At 53.8% G+C, this 13,840-nt stretch overlaps 2 protein-coding genes and 1 long non-coding RNA gene across 4 annotated transcripts in view; 1 reads left to right on the top strand and 2 right to left on the bottom strand.

Moving 5' to 3' along the window:
• PLXND1 (plexin D1) overlaps positions 1–7,502 on the top strand; it is a 67,036-nt gene extending 59,534 nt beyond the window's left edge. The window contains 4 exon segments of the mRNA XM_040076181.2: positions 823–970; positions 3,914–4,054; positions 4,845–4,919; positions 5,551–7,502. Coding sequence (XP_039932115.1) covers positions 823–970; positions 3,914–4,054; positions 4,845–4,919; positions 5,551–5,667 — 481 coding nt within the window. The 3' untranslated portion in view covers positions 5,668–7,502.
• LOC131378626 (uncharacterized) lies at positions 5,880–7,696 on the bottom strand. Its single transcript, XR_009208233.1, has 3 exons — positions 7,485–7,696; positions 7,180–7,370; positions 5,880–6,000 (listed from the first exon to the last, which is right to left on the bottom strand). It is a non-coding gene; the product is annotated as an uncharacterized LOC131378626 (long non-coding RNA).
• Positions 7,697–12,002: 4,306 nt separating this feature from the next.
• Positions 12,003–13,518, bottom strand: LOC120758314 (histone H1.8). Of its 2 annotated transcripts, none has more exons than XM_040076412.2 (5): positions 13,420–13,518; positions 12,959–13,224; positions 12,747–12,879; positions 12,610–12,668; positions 12,003–12,531 (listed from the first exon to the last, which is right to left on the bottom strand). In XM_040076412.2, the coding sequence occupies exons 1-5, from the start codon at positions 13,433–13,435 to the stop codon at positions 12,127–12,129; spliced, it is 879 nt and encodes a 292-aa protein (XP_039932346.1). In that variant the 5' UTR covers positions 13,436–13,518; the 3' UTR covers positions 12,003–12,126. The 2 variants fall into 2 exon arrangements, with proteins under 2 accessions (XP_039932346.1, XP_039932347.1); XM_040076413.2 differs by having other exon boundaries at positions 12,959–13,221; positions 13,420–13,481.
• Between the last annotated feature and the right edge of the window lie 322 nt (positions 13,519–13,840).

Here is a 13,840-nt window from a genome sequence, read left to right as displayed (position 1 = left end):
AAGGGGAAACAGTGCAGGAAAGAAACCAGGGGATTTAAATGGGGAGAGCAGGGAGCTTGGAGAGAGTGTCAAGGAGAGGCTCAGCACTTTGGAAACTGTGAAGACGGGAACTGTTTCCAGCCCAATCTGTGAAAATTAAAACCAAATTTTACTGGGAGAGTAGGCATGCAAATACAACCACTGGGCAACAGATTTGCCTACCTTTTACTAACTTCACTGGCCTGTAGAGCAAAGATTTACCTCTTACCTCAAAGCTTTCACCTCTCAGCTGCTCTGGCGGGTAGGAAGGGTGAGTAGTAGATTGAAGTTGTACTGTGACCAAATCAGCAGTGAAATAACTGAAGGGGAAAATGATGAGAGAACAGAAATGAAGACAGATGAAATGTGTTTTGTGGGGCGAGACTCACTATCAGAACCAGATGATGGTTAGTGTCAGGAAGGAGGGAAAAGGGGGTGACACCATTGCTCCAAACAGCAGCAAGTGGGGGAGCCTGACTCGACAGACCCATACAGGCAAAGCTGCTGGTGCCTCTCTGGGCCTGCAGCTGCTGGGAGCTGCTGAAGGAGCAGGGGCACGTGTGTGCCTAGAGAAGGCTGTGTGTACCACGTCCTCCAGCCTGAAAAAATGAGGGTGAGGGTGTGTCCCTGCCGCTCTGTCAAGACAGGGGTCTGTACCAGGGATGATTAAGTAGCAGAACCCATCTCCTCAGCTTTCCTCTCCACTGTTCCATTTCTATCATCGTCTTTCCTGCATTTCTGCCCCTCTTCCTCTGGTACACAAAAATTCATCTCGTGCGTGTCCCTGGATCCTTCTCTTTGCAGCCTACCACTGAGATTTTGGGTCAACATCCTGAAAAACCCCCAGTTCGTCTTTGACATTGACAAGACAGACCACATCGACGCCTGTCTGTCTGTGATTGCCCAGGCCTTCATCGACGCCTGCTCGCTCTCCGACCTGCAGCTGGGCAAGGTACATCCAGCCAGGGCTCCTGCCCAGGCAGCCAGACCCGCGGCAGGCTGGGTGGGCAGGGCCTGGCAGAGGGCCCCAGCCCAGCCTCCCTGCCATGGCCGGCTGGAGCCATTGTCTGGGCTCATGCAGATGAGTTTTGGTTGTCTCCAGGGATGCGTTTTCCCCTCCCTTCCCCAGCCCTTTGTTCAGGATTGAGGGTGAAATTTTCACCTCCTTTGTCCCAAGCAGTATCCGGGGAGCAGGGACACCCAGTCGCAGGTAGGATGGACACAAGGCAGGGCACCCAGCCTGGGGGGCTCTGAGGGTGGGGGAGATCAACCCCTGGGCTGTGTGCTCAGGGTTACCCATCAGCTCCACGAGCTGTCCCGCAGCCATGGGAGAGCACCTGCGACTCAGCACCGTGTCTGAAACTCTTCCTGACCCAGCTGAGCTGCTGCTGAAACAGACAAATACTTCTGCTGTTGTCTCAGGCAGGGGCATAATGTGGAACACTGAGCACAGGTGGGGGCCAGTTCTGCTCAGGGCACCGATACGGGGCATGAGCAGACGCCGCAGGGGAGCCCAGCTCCTCCAGTCAGGGCTGGTTTAGGGGACACCATTGGCATGATGATCCCATAAAGTAGCTGAGGGACGATGTAAATTCCTAGTGACAGGATGGAAAATGATGTAGCTCCAGGCAAAGCTTCAGTCATTGCTCTTGGTGATTTCTGCACAACCTCTCAGCTTAGGAGAGAAGCCCAGGAGGTGAGCCAGTGCTCTGAGAGCACAGAGGACTGCCCAGGCATCACACACCAGGCCTGGCTCAGCCAGAGGCGTGAGGCTCTCCCAGTGACGCCATCCGTCAGCACGTGCAGGGGACTTGGCAGACGCTGGCACAGCTGGTGATCTGCCGTGCAGCGTGTCCCTCCCGCAGTGGCCACGTCCAGCGTGGGCTGGGAGCGTGGTGGGCTCGGCACAGCAGTGGGGGAGCTGAGCCTGCTCCAGGCAACCGCGCGGCTGCACGGGCCAGGTCCCACCTCCCGCCCCACACACAGTCCCGCATATTCTCTTTTCTCCCACTGCCTTGGCTGAGCACAGTGCTGACATTTGAAACTTCCTGACATAAGAAGTTTTATTAAGAAGTGCTGTAAATCACCCCCAGTGCCCCCCCACCCCCAGAGGCTGGTGGTGACAGTGTGTGACTTGGGGGACACCCTGCGGTGAGGGGGTGGGCGCTACACCCCCAGCCCCAGAGCTGCAGGAAGCCTTTGTTGGGAGAGATTAATGCTGGAGGAAGATCTAATGAGAGGTTGAGTTTTTGTTTGTTTGGGTTTTGGTCTTTTTTTTGCATGTGTTACGAAACACCTACAATTTGTCCTTGTCAAGTGGCAGATGAGGGGAAGAGGGGTCAGCTGGAGTCAGACAGCAGATGGAAACGCTTTTCTGGAATACAATAGTATAAGTGAATGAATTGTTGAGTAATGTGGGAAGAATAAATCCTCAGCATAAAGATCAGCTTGCACGTACGCGCAGTGTATCACTGAGCATTTTCCAGACTGGATTCTTCCCTTGGTTTCAGCATGTTGCTCTCGATACTGCAAGTGTGAGAGCAGACTGAGTCCATACATCTACAGTGCACAAGCAGTTCATAAACCAGTGCCCATCTCTTCATAATAGAGACAAATCAGACACAAATTAAAAAATAACTTAGAAAAGAGGCAGCATGGTTTTCCTTTGTGTGTCCAAGGAAAAAAAAAATAATGCCATGAGCAGGCTCTCTGTTAAGTTGGCCATATTCTTGTAATGCCTTGTCACTGGGTTTGAAAATAAACTGCTGTGGGATCTGGTGCCCGTTTCCTGTTTCCCCTGCAGCATTAGCCAAGCTACAGATTGCAGCAGCAGATTGGAGTCACCCCGGGTTCCCCTATTCCTGCCTGACAGAGCCAAGTGTGCTGCCCGTGGGCAGAACCTGCCCCTCCCTCCCCGCTCCACCTGTCAGAGCACAGAGGAGTGGAGTGGCAGGACAGGGTGATCTCACTCCCTTTGGTGTCTCTAAGCCTGGGGCCGTTCCCCTTGGGATGCAACACGAGTCTAGTCAGCCAAGTTCATTCCTGGGGTAATGATATCAGGAGGGCAGGATTGCCTTGAGGTTAAAATTATTTATGCTGTGTTTGCAAGGAGGGCAGCAGAGTTGTTCCTCCACTGGTACAACCCAGTTTTGTGGCTGGAAGGTTAAGGCTGCTGTGTCCAAGCTGACATTAATCAAGAGAATTCAGTCTTCTCTGTTAATTACTTTACGTGCACTCAATTTAGGTCAGGCGGGCTGGATTAGCCAGTGCAAAATAAATCAAAGCTACATGAAAAATCCAAAAGCAACATTTCAGCTGACTAAGTTCAGCTTGTAAGATAGCTTTGTTCTTTAGTTTAAATCAATGTGGCTGCTCAAGAAACCCCAGCAAATCCATGCAGAAGCCCTTCCCTTGTTGCCAATTTCCACACACAGCACCAGAGAGCCCAAGTGTTTGATCTGGCACAGGTGTGCTACCCCACCTGCAGAGCATACCCTGGCAGCAGCCCACCCCCCCCGACCCTGGGCATGCTTTTAGCCTGCGCTTGCTGCAATTTAAAACACACACCCATCACCACCTTCTCCAGCACTGAGCTGATGGATGTTCAGCTCCTGCAAGGGCAGCAGGATGGTGCTGTGTCTCCACAGGCACGCGGTGACCATCCACAGATCCTTGATGTGTCTCAGCCCTTCTGCCGTGAGCTGTTCCGTGCCTCGGTGCTGTCGGCACCGCTCTCCTCTCTGGTGACAGCTGGGACCAAAGGCAAAGCTGTTCCCTGCACCCAGCTGTAGCTGAGGTCCCTGTCTGATGTCAGTGCTTTGGTCAGGCAGACAGGGTAATGTTTTCAGCCAGGAGCAACCCAGTGCCTGATTTTGGCGTCTCGCCCTCGCTCTAGGACTCCCCGACCAACAAATTGCTGTATGCCAAGGAGATCCCCGAGTACCGGAAGATTGTGCAGCGATACTACAAGCAAATCCACGACATGCCCCCTCTGAGTGAGCAGGAGATGAACGCCCACCTCGCTGAGGAGTCGCGGGTAAATGTGTGCAGAGGATGGGTTCAGTCTGCAGGCTCAGTGTCCTGCTGGAGTCTGGCAACGGCAGGGAATGTGCATAGGCTGCAATCAGCTACTGCTTAGGTGCTGAAAGGAGCACACAAGAAAGGATATTTTGCCTGAAACTTCCACACAAACTTCATCTGACCTAATTCTAAGCATCTTCAATTACTGCCAGAGCTGCAGTAAACACCCATGAGTTTGCTTGAGCCTCACTAGCTCTGGCACCAGTGGGAGTCGAGAGCAAAATTCAGTGCCAAAAAGCCAGGAAATTTGGACGAGGATTTCTGCAGTCCCGCAGCCACCCAGCCAGCTGGCTCCCAGGCACAACTGCCAGGGCCAGCCCTGAGTCCCAGGCAGCCACTGGCAGCCAGCCCTGGTACCAGCCACTAGAGCTGGCAGCCACATTCCAGATCAGAGTCCTGCCAGCGATGCACTGCACGTTCCTCAAAATCAAACCTTCTCCCCAGGGTGTTTTAGCTTTGGGCACCAAGCAGGATTTTTCTGTTGATATTCTGCAGTGCAGCTGATGTGCTGTCCCCTCCAGTGCAATGGCTCTGGACACAGAGGGATATATAGTGCTGCCCAGTGTGGGTATTTACAGCTGGCTTTGAAAAGACCAAGACCCATCCTGATGCAAGCAAATGCACCTTCCTTAAAAATCTAGCTGTACCAATGCGACAGTAAAGTGAGACACAGTCTGCTGGCTGGGCTGGAACTCACATACTCCATCCTGCTAATATTCTCCCCTCTCTCTTCTATCTTTATAAAGAAATACCGAAATGAGTTCAACACCAATGTCGCCATGGCTGAGATTTACAAATACGCCAAGAGATACCGCTCGCAGGTGAGTGGGTTTTACAGCACAAGGCCTCTGGCCTGCCTGGGAAGGGAGGAGCCGTGGCTGCAGTAACCCCACAGGCAGAGACCTGCATCCAGTCCCACAGAACAGGGATTATCAGGGTGTGCATAATTGCAGTATGTGTGTAATAGATGCGTATGCAGATGCACCCGCTCTCTGTCCCTTGGCTGGCAACTTCTTGGAAGAGAAGGCTGGCTATTCCCACCTGATCTTAATGGCATTTTTTTGGGCTGAAGAAGGGCTGCCAGATGTGTAGACCCTTTCAGGACAGCAAAACATGCAGATGAGGTCCACCCAAAATAACTAGCACGCACTGTCCCCGCCCCATCGAGGCAGTGGCCCTGGCTGGCTCCTGCCCCGCCGTGGGCTGGTGCTGAGCCCTCAGCTCTATTATAGCAATGCACATTTGTCACATACCACTCCACTCCTAGCCCTGACCGGGGACCTAGGAGAGCAGGGGTGCCAGGGGTGGGAGCACAGGGGCTGTGGGGCAGGGTGGGCTCTCCCCTTTGGAGCTCTGGTTGGGATTTGGGCTCCGTAGGTCAGGTGGGGGGAGCTGGGCTGGCAGCTGGGCATCCCGCACTGCCTCAGCACCCTGCCTGCCTGTCTCCCACAGATCGTGGCCGCCCTGGACGCAAACCCCACGACAAAGCGCACCCAGCTCCAGCACAAATTTGAGCAAGTGATTGCACTCATGGAGGACAACATCTATGAGTCCTGCAGTGAAGCCTAGGCTGGCTGCAGCCCTGGAAGTGACCTTTCTTGCAGCACAGTGCCACAAGGGAACCTGCCTTCAGCCGCAGGCATCCCATGGTCATACTCCAACCAGCCTTGTGGAGGGGGTGGGCCCTGGCCGTGGCTGAAAGTTTGCCTCATTTCACAAGAAGCCACAAGACACCTTTCTGAGCAGCTAAAACTCCTCTGGTCTGCACCGTGGCACCCATAATTTATTTTCTGTTGCCAGCCAGAAATGGAGGCAAGCTCAGTTCACCACTTTCCCCTTGGTCAGCACCCAAGCAGTCAGCACTCCATGCATCCCTGTGCGTGGTTCCTTGGGCTGCAGAGGCTGGAACAACAGACACAAAGCAGGAGGGTCACCTCAGGGAGTAATGACCACAGACAGCAAAGACCATCACAGCCCGAGCTCCCACTCCATCCCTCCAACATCCTTGTTTTTCCAACACCAGGGACTCTTATCAGCTCTTCACTGTCTGCTGCATTCTGTGTATATATGTGCCTTTTAATTTTTGTACTGTACGTGTAAACATAACCACTCCTCCATCTGAGACTTGGGCAACACAGGGAACTCGGGGCTGAGACAAAGCAGTTGCTTCCCAAGCAGCTAAGGCATGGTGAAAGCACTTTATCCCTAACGGGACAGCTGTTTGGGAGCTGCAGGGAGCACGGTCTGTGTTAGCACGAGAAGGGCTGTTCCGCCTTTCCTGGGTTCTTGTGTCCCGGGCATGGCGAGCTGGAGCGCAGTGGGGAGGTGAACGTTCCCCCAGCCGGGCACGGGCATGGTCCTAGACCAGGTGCAGCGGGTGTGGGAAGGAGCGTGGCCCTCACTCCTGCCCCGCCAGGCTGGCTCCACACGTGTCCATGGCACTGCACCACCTCAGCCCCAGGAACAGCTCATGCCAATGGGGCCGGCGCCTGCTGCCAGCCCTCTGACAGCGGCCCCAAGCCACGCACAAGGCAGACACCAGAGAGCATTGCTCTGCCTCTCCCTGTGACCATCACCAAACACAAGGCCAGAGGTGTCTCCTAAAGCGGCTTATTCTGCTTGCACTGTGCCCAGCCCTGTGGCTGGTACCTGAGGGCAGCCAGGAGCGTGGGGCTTGCCTGCATGGCCAGCCTGTGTTCAGCCCTTAAAGGCAGAGGGACTGGAGCCAACCCCTGCCAGCCCAGCAGTGACACAGGCCAGCAGAGCATCTCCAGCACCCACAGCTGCAAACTAAGGCAGAGAGTGCCTCAGCTCAGGCTGGGGTCACTGAGAGGGTCCCAGGGGAAGAGAAATGGAGCTTGCCCAAGACTACACACCCCAGTGCCACCCTGCCAAGTCAGCTTGGTGGCTTGCTGTCCCTCCTGCAGCCTGGGGAGCTATGACCGCTCTGATGTCCAGTGTCACACTGTAGAGGCTGGACACAGCCCACGCCAGCATTCCGGCACGGGCAAAGGCTCCTGCCCACAGGGCACCACAGCCACCACCTTGAACTGCCACATAGGAAAGAAACACAGTTACTACCTCACTGCAGGAGGGTGTCAGGGAAGCCTTTGTTAGTCATCCAGCTGGCTAGGATGCAGTCTGGCGTTGGATGACTTTGTCCACCAAAACTCCTGGGTGATTCACTGCCATGGACAGGTTGTCTCCATTTCCAGTAATGCCACATTTGTCAGAAACCAGAACATCAGAGTTGTGTATGTGTACATAGATATCTATTTTAAAACAAACAGTAGACTTTATCCAGTATGATAAAATGTGGGGAGGGAGGGGAGGGAAAGGGGAAGAACAGAGTTTTTTTTAAAGAGAACTACAGAAAAAGTACTTACACTGTGGAGGTCTCAATGTCTTTGCTGAGGATGTGGCTTCAGAATAGAAACTCTAAGAATGTAGCTGGGCTACATTTTATTTTGAAAGTGATTTCACAAAAATTTCTTGATGTTTTTGTCTTTTAGAAACTGTGAATAGCTGCCAGAGATGTAGGCAGGCCCAGCACAGGAAAGGCCAGGGTGAGAAGGACCAAAGTAGCAGAGAATGTTGAGCTTGGCTGGCAGCAGGGAAAGGGCCATGGAGCTATAGCCCCATGTTATTTGTTACAGGGAAAGGAAACAGGTGAGCCAAGAGTAAGCAGAGTTTGCCTCCAGGTGCTTTGGCTGGGCCATGTATTGGGGCTATTGTTTTATTATTTAATTATTTCCAAAGAAGAAGAAGAAAAAAAAACCCACCAAAAAAAAAAAAAAAAAAAAAAAAAAAAAAAAAAAACAAACCAACAAAACTTGCTACAACCATTTAAAGGAACAACTTTAGCAGAGGGTTTGTAGTGTTGCCCTTTGTAAGATGTTTTTAAACTTTGGCACGTGTTGTGGGTGTAGTGCCCTTACCTGCTGTGTAGTGGAAGTGGCAGACTCCTGGCAAAGCCTATCTTTGTAATAAAACAAGGTGCTGAACTTACGGAGTGCAGTTCCTGCCAAGCACACGGGGAGGACACACGTGGATGACACCTGCACACCACGCGTGGGGTCAGCAGCCCAGTGAGAACAGGTTTGCACCCCTCGGGGCTCTCCACACACCGCTGCCACAGCCAGTGCCACAGCTCCTTCCCAGACCAGGCACGGGAGGGGACAGCTGGCATGCACTGAACTGACCATGCTGTGCACGTGAAGAGCAGCAACAGAAGCAGCTGCGCCCAGGCACCCTCACCTCTGTCAGGTGCCGCCCTGCACTGCCCGACTCGAGTGTGCAGCTTCAGCACCCCGACACCAGCTGTGGCCCAGGGCCCTCAATAACCATGGCATTGCTAAATCTTCCCCCTCCCTAGTAAAAGCTATGCTTTCCAGACACCAGAGGGATTTTCTTCTTCCACTAGGAAGTTGATTATTTGCAAAGCTAAATCCAGCAGTTAAATTATCTGGCCTCTCTCAAAGCAAGAGAGCTTTGAATTTCACACCTGGTGGTTGGTGAGAGGGAGGACACAGCCCCTGCCTGGCTGTTGGGGACATTGCCACACGGGTGAGTGGTGCTCTGCGAGGCCACCCCCACCTCAGAATCCAGTGAACTCTGCTCCGTTACTGCTGACACATTCCCCACCCTGTCCCTGGGGGGACATGAGTTCCACTTCCATTCAAGATGGATCAGCACAGTCAAGGCTGAAGTTTAAGAGAAGTTAGTTTGCTCAGCTCTTGCTTAAGCCCCAAAGCAAGGCCAGGAGCCTTGGAGGGCAATGGCAAGGCCAGTTGCAGATTAACAAAATCCTCTTTAGAAAGAGTTTTACTTCCACTTATTTTCTCCCACCCAGGAGGACTGTAACCCTTTACACAACCAGCACGACCTTCAGAAGGGCTCTGCTCTGGGCAGAGCAAGAGAAATTCAGGCAATTTAAGCTACTAAATGGAAGCGTGATACACTGACCCACTGGAGCTCACAAGACAAGTTTGTAGGTGGGAACTGTGCCATAGACTGACAATAAGAGCACGAGCTGTGCTGGAAGCTACAGTAACACCCCAAACTTGGTTTTTGAGCCCTAAGACACCTCTGTCTTCCTCTGACAATAGTTAAAGCACAGGCTGCTTCACTTCTGCTGGGAGATGTTGCGACCGGTAGAAGAATTATAAAAGAAAGACCTAAGATCAGGCCTGCTCTATTAAATTAATAGCTGGCCTGCCATCTCTTCCAGGTGTAGTCAAGCAATTTGCAAGTTCCCATGAGGAAACAATCTTGGTATGAAAGGTTCGTTAACATAACAACCTATTCTTGGGTTGAAAAATAAGTGCATCTGTATAAACAATAAGATCTGTTCCATGAGAACCCACAAAGGAAAAGTGTAAATAACCTGAATCTTTAGCACATACACACAAATCACTTTCTGACCAAAAATTAAGTAGAAAGAAAACTACCAGCCAGTACTACCAACTACCAGCACACGAGGTGTGTGAAAACTGTATAAAAGAAGTGATGTGAATAAAGAATTGGCTTTTCCCGCATGTAGATAATGGAGTCTCAGGTAACTTATCACAATATCTGATGAGCTGAGGCGATCGGGGAGGCCACGGCCGAGCCTGCCGTGGAAAAGGAGGGGAGCCCGGCCGAGATGGGACCGAGAGACGGAACACACGGAGTCGGGAACGAACAGCCCGAAGCGAAAGGAAACTCAAGCGGCGAATATACAAACAGCGAAATGCTCCGGCTACAGCCACAACCGGCCGCGCAAAATACACAGACAAAAACCGGGCAGCGGAGCGGGACCGAGCGGGGAGAGCACGGGGATAGGAACCAACAGAGAAACAAACAGAGAAACGAACACAGACATAGAGAAACAAACAGAGAAACGAACACAGACACAGAGAAACAAACAGAGAAACGAACACAGACACAGAGAAACAAACAGAGAAACGAACACAGCCACAGAGAAACAAACACAGCTCCCGGGAAGGCGCCGCCCGGGGTGTGAGCATGGACCGAAAAACGCATTGCGGCCACTGAGGCGGGGAAGACAGCCGCCAGAAAGAGCCGTGAAAAATGCGCTGCGGGACATTCCCACTGCGGGAGATCCGCGGCGCTTAACACGCGCCCAAGTATGCACATAGGCCGCGGGGTAACGTCCAGAGTGAGAACTGAAAAAAGGGGTAAAATGCGGGAAATCGCGAATTTCAGCTGACGAAAAAGTGATAATACGTGTGTGGGCACTTCTATTGTGCAGAAGGGATAAAACAGGATAAAAGGAAATAGCGAACTTCATTGTTACGGCGTAGAAAACAACGTGAGGGTATATGTACAAAATGCCTTTTCTATCAAAAGGCGGGACGACTTGGGACAGTTTTAGTGGGCAGCGGCCATAGGGGAAGATATGGTAGCCACAAAATCTACATTCTAATAAAATACCTACATGGTATTTTATTAGAAATCCGTTATGAAATGACAATCTGCTGAAGGGACCGCAGCTGCTGCGGCAGCCGTCTCCCCCCCCGGGCTCCAGAAACCTCTCGGTCAGTATCTGCTCTGTCTGCAGGTCCGTTTCTGTTCCCTCTACCCACGGACGATAGAAAAGATGCCTTTCAATTCCACTTTTCACGTTGAAAAGACTATTAAAGAATGTTACATCCACTTTGAGACCGTTTTCAGTCTAAGCCAGGTGCAGACACGGCGCGGGGACCCGCACACCAAGCCGGGGGATGGGATCTGTGTGTGTGCGCTCCGGAACGCTGCCGGCGGGACACGGCGGCCCCGGGCGGTGCCGCGGGGTGAGACTGAGCCTCCCGAAACCCCCGGGCGGTTCGCAGCTCCACACGGGCGGCAGGATCCGGAGCACGTTTCCTGCTCCCAGCCCCTTCCCGGAGCTGCCGGTTCCAATGCCGCTCCCTGCCGGGCCCTCCATCGGCGGCTCCTTCCCGGAGCTGCCGGTTCCAGTGAAAGTTCCACTGCCATCCCCTCCCGGTGTCGCTTTCCAACAGCCCCGGCGGCTCTGCCCCCGCATCGGCAGCTCCTTCCCGGAGCTCCACGGGGGAGGTGGAAGCCACAAGCTCTTTATGGCTTTTTAACCCTTTCTGTATTTGTTTTCCGTATTCCCCCCTCCCCTCCCCTTTTTCTACATGCGGCCTTTAGAGTTTTTTTGCATTGCTTTTCCTCTCCGCTTTGCAAGTTCCCATGCGAGAAGAATCGGGATACGACAGGTTCGATAACGCAGCGACCTATGCTGGGGTTGAGAAAAAAGCGCGTCTGTATAAACAATAAGATCTGTTCCATGAGAACCCACAAAGGAAAAATGTAAACAACCTGAATCTTAGCACATACACACGAATCACTTTCTGACCAAAAATGAAATAGAAAGAAAACTACCAGCCAATACTACCAGCACACGAGGTGTGTGAAAACTATGTGAAAATAAAAGAAGTGATGTGAATAAAGAACTGGCTTTTCCCGCATGAAGAAAACAGAGCCTCACCTAACTTATTACAATCGGGAGACACCTGCCCATGGCACACCCCCAGAGCTGCCGCCCTGGTGCTCCGGTAATCCCAGCTCAGCCAGGCATTAGCACAAGGGCAGCCTGGACACCTCACACAGGCTTGTGAGCACCACGGTTCCACAACAGCACCGGCCGAGCCTGAGCTCCTCTCTTGTGGGCATGTCACCATGCTGTGTCCCATGGGTCTCAGGGTCCCTGCCCATCACCCGGCACACAGCTGCAGACACACAGGGACAGAGAGAGCATCTCTCCACGAAGGCAGGCAGCAAGGCAGCTGCCAGCAGCATCAGCTCACCACCATTCCCTGCAGCCTGAGGACAGGGCTGAGGGATTTTAGTACTGAGAGATGGAAGCATGGGGACAGTGACCCACAAGAGTCATGCCATTCCGTGAGGCAAATAAAGAAACTTTATTAGGATGAGGTGAACACAGAGTTAAAACCTGTCCTAGGGACTGAAACCAGCCCAGACCCCAAGGGCCTGTGGCCAGCTGGAGCAGGGCTAAGCTCCCTATGGAGCCTTTCCATCTGCTGCCTTGGGAGCTGCCTTCTTCAGCCTGGCCTTCCCCTGCCCAGCTCCTGGAGTCACCCGGGGCTTTTTTGCCTGAACTTGACCTCCCTGCACCTTGGAGGCACCCTGGTGTGTCCTCTTGGGCGCCTTCCCCTTGCTCTTTCCCTTGGGGGCCTTTTGGGGCCCCTTCAGCTCAACACTTCCAGAACTGTCACTGTCGCTGTCTCCTGCACGCTCAACAGCCTGAGCTGTGCTGGGTCCTGCGCGTCCTTTTCGGGGGGCCTGGTGGTGGCTGGACGCTTTCGGGGGCCCTAAAGGCCCTGTGCCACGAGCCCGGGGCCGGTCAGCAGTTTGGGGTTGCTTTGCTTTCTTGCTCCTGGGCTTCTCTGCTGCTCGTGGGTCAGCCTGGAGGGAAGAGAAGAGAGCACCTCAGGGTGCTGCTTTGCCACGAGCCACCCAGCCCCACTGCTGGCCCCCACTCACGTCCACAGGCTTTGCCTTCGGCTGCTGCTTGGTGGCCTTCGGCTGCTGCTTGGCAGCACCTGTGGAAGAAGGGCAGCAGATGAACCCAGGTGGGGGCAGGCAGCGTGAGCTTGTTCACAGCACCAGCAGCCCTTTACCTCGCTGTCCTGCTCCTGCCACGGGGGCCCGAGGGGCCTTGGTGGTCCCTTTCTGTCCTGGCTTTGAGGCCTGTCCTCTGTCAGGATCTGCCTGGCCCAGCTGCTGCTTGTGCTGTGGTTTCTTGCGTGCTAACTGGAGGTGAGAGAGGGGTGTCAACAGGGCCAGGCAGCACTCTGGCCCCAGCCCCGTGGCTCCAGCAGCCCTTGCTCACCTTGAAGGTGCCAGTGGCCCCCACAGCAGAGGAGTTGTGGGGCCGCACCAGGTCCCCGCAGCTCAGCCCCTTGCTCAGCGCCTGCTTCAGCAGGTACTTGAGGCGGATGGGGTCCACGGTGGGGTACTTGGCCAGGATGAAACGCTTGATAGCGACGACAGAGGCACCCTTCTTCTCGTCGTGGGCTCGCAGCGCCTCCTTGACCATGTGCAGGGTTGGAGGGTGCTGGGCCCGATAGCGCTGGGCTGTGCCAGCAGCTTTGGCTGCTGGAAGAGGAGCCATTTGAGACTGGAGTCCAGTCCCGAGACATTCACAGCCCTAGCAGCCTCAAAGCCCCCAGAAACCAAGCAGCCACAACCCTGCTCACCCTGGCAGCCCCCCAGGGACCACAGCTACCATAGCCCAGAGCCTGAGCCAAGCTCCAGCTCTGAGGGTCCCCACAGCACTTTCAGACCCCTTACCCAGCTCAGGTTCCATGGCAATACACAAATCCAGGCAGCCACAGGTAACTCTACCCACAACACATAAATCCTACAGCCACACCTAGCTCACCTCCGTCCAATTTAACTGATGAGCAGCCTGGCTGCAGGTGCTGGTTAAGCAGCTGCTAATTGCTGTGGTGGAAGCCCTGGTAGAAGCCAGTATGGCCTCACTAGGAAATGGGACTCTGATAATGGGAGGGGAAGATTCTACTAGTGAGAGGAAGAAAATGAAGAGCTGCTTGGTTAGCCGGCAGCGGCAGGAGAAGCAACTCTCCCTCAGTATCCCCAGGTGTCACAAGCAGGACGACGATTTTCCTCCACCCACTGAATCCCATGTTCAGGGGAGAGCACTTCCAGCCCTGGACTCGGGCAGCCACATCACCTCCATGACCCCTCTGTG

The sequence above is a fragment of the Hirundo rustica genome, chromosome 12 (genome assembly GCF_015227805.2).
Source record: "Hirundo rustica isolate bHirRus1 chromosome 12, bHirRus1.pri.v3, whole genome shotgun sequence".
In the NCBI taxonomy this organism is placed as follows: Eukaryota; Metazoa; Chordata; class Aves; order Passeriformes; family Hirundinidae; genus Hirundo; species Hirundo rustica.
Note: the sequence above shows the minus strand (reverse complement) of the source record. Positions and strands in the feature narration are given on the sequence as shown.